Source organism: Otolemur garnettii, unplaced genomic scaffold (genome assembly GCF_000181295.1).
Source record: "Otolemur garnettii isolate 467f Iridium unplaced genomic scaffold, OtoGar3 scaffold00214, whole genome shotgun sequence".
NCBI lineage: Eukaryota > Metazoa > Chordata > Mammalia > Primates > Galagidae > Otolemur > Otolemur garnettii.
Genome location: NW_003852609.1, coordinates 101,279 through 102,177, shown reverse-complemented (window position 1 = coordinate 102,177; position 899 = coordinate 101,279). Strand labels below are relative to the sequence as shown.

The window sequence follows — 899 nt, the reverse complement described above, 5'->3', positions numbered from 1 at the left end:
AGCTAAATAATTGAATATCTTCAGTAAGTATTTATTATGGCCTATATATATGCTTCTTCATTTTCTTTTAAGTTATTCAAGGGATATATTAGATTGACAAATGAAATTTCTAGTCAGCAAAAATTGTGTTCAGTAAAATTATGGTAAATATATATCTTTAAAAATATGTATTCCATAAACATTTTCATTTTGATTTCAGGGATATAGGATTGTGAATTTTAAAAATTTGCCACAAGATCAAGTTCTTTTAATTAAAAACAAACAATCCCATAAAACATAACAACTCTATATCTTACTTTGCCTTATGTATAAATGCAGATTTCCTGAGGGCATAGACTTCTAACTATATATATATATATATTTTTTTTTTAAATTATTTAGTTCATCACTAAGTCTTTCCTATTTAGCACTTGTGATTTTTTGCTATTTTATTTCTTGGTCTTGATAAAGGAGAAGTTGGAAGACAAAAATAAAGCTGGTAAGTGCAAATACATGAATTTTGTTCTTGGTTAGCACCTTTTTTTCCTAGGCCGAATTGATGATTTACTAATGATCTCAGTAAAATAGTAACAAAGGATTATCAAAAAGCTACTGTTTAATGTAGTCTTCCCAATTTATTTTCCCTGGAAATTGATCTAAGTGACTAGACATATATTTAATAAAACTAAACTCAGATATTGTGGATCTTTGTAGGATATTGCTATGCACACACACGAATCCCAAAACATAAAACTGTATGTATTTTTTTTAAATACAGAAGAAATCTATAAGGAATGAATTTTTGACCCGTGAAGAAACTCTCAAAGGGGAACCAGCGGTTACTGGCACCTCTTTTATCATCAGATCAAGGTAGGAGGTCCCAATTGATGAGGATTCATTCTTTAGAAAAAGATTGTTGT

At 28.7% G+C, this 899-nt stretch overlaps 1 protein-coding gene across 1 annotated transcript in view; it reads left to right on the top strand.

The window, feature by feature from the left end:
* Positions 1–899, top strand: part of ARAP2 (ArfGAP with RhoGAP domain, ankyrin repeat and PH domain 2) — a gene marked incomplete at its 3' end in the record, with an annotated part of 118,650 nt that overhangs the window by 20,197 nt on the left and 97,554 nt on the right. Inside the window, 1 exon segment of the mRNA XM_023507995.1 lies at positions 758–849. Within this exon segment, the coding sequence (XP_023363763.1) occupies positions 758–849 (92 nt within the window).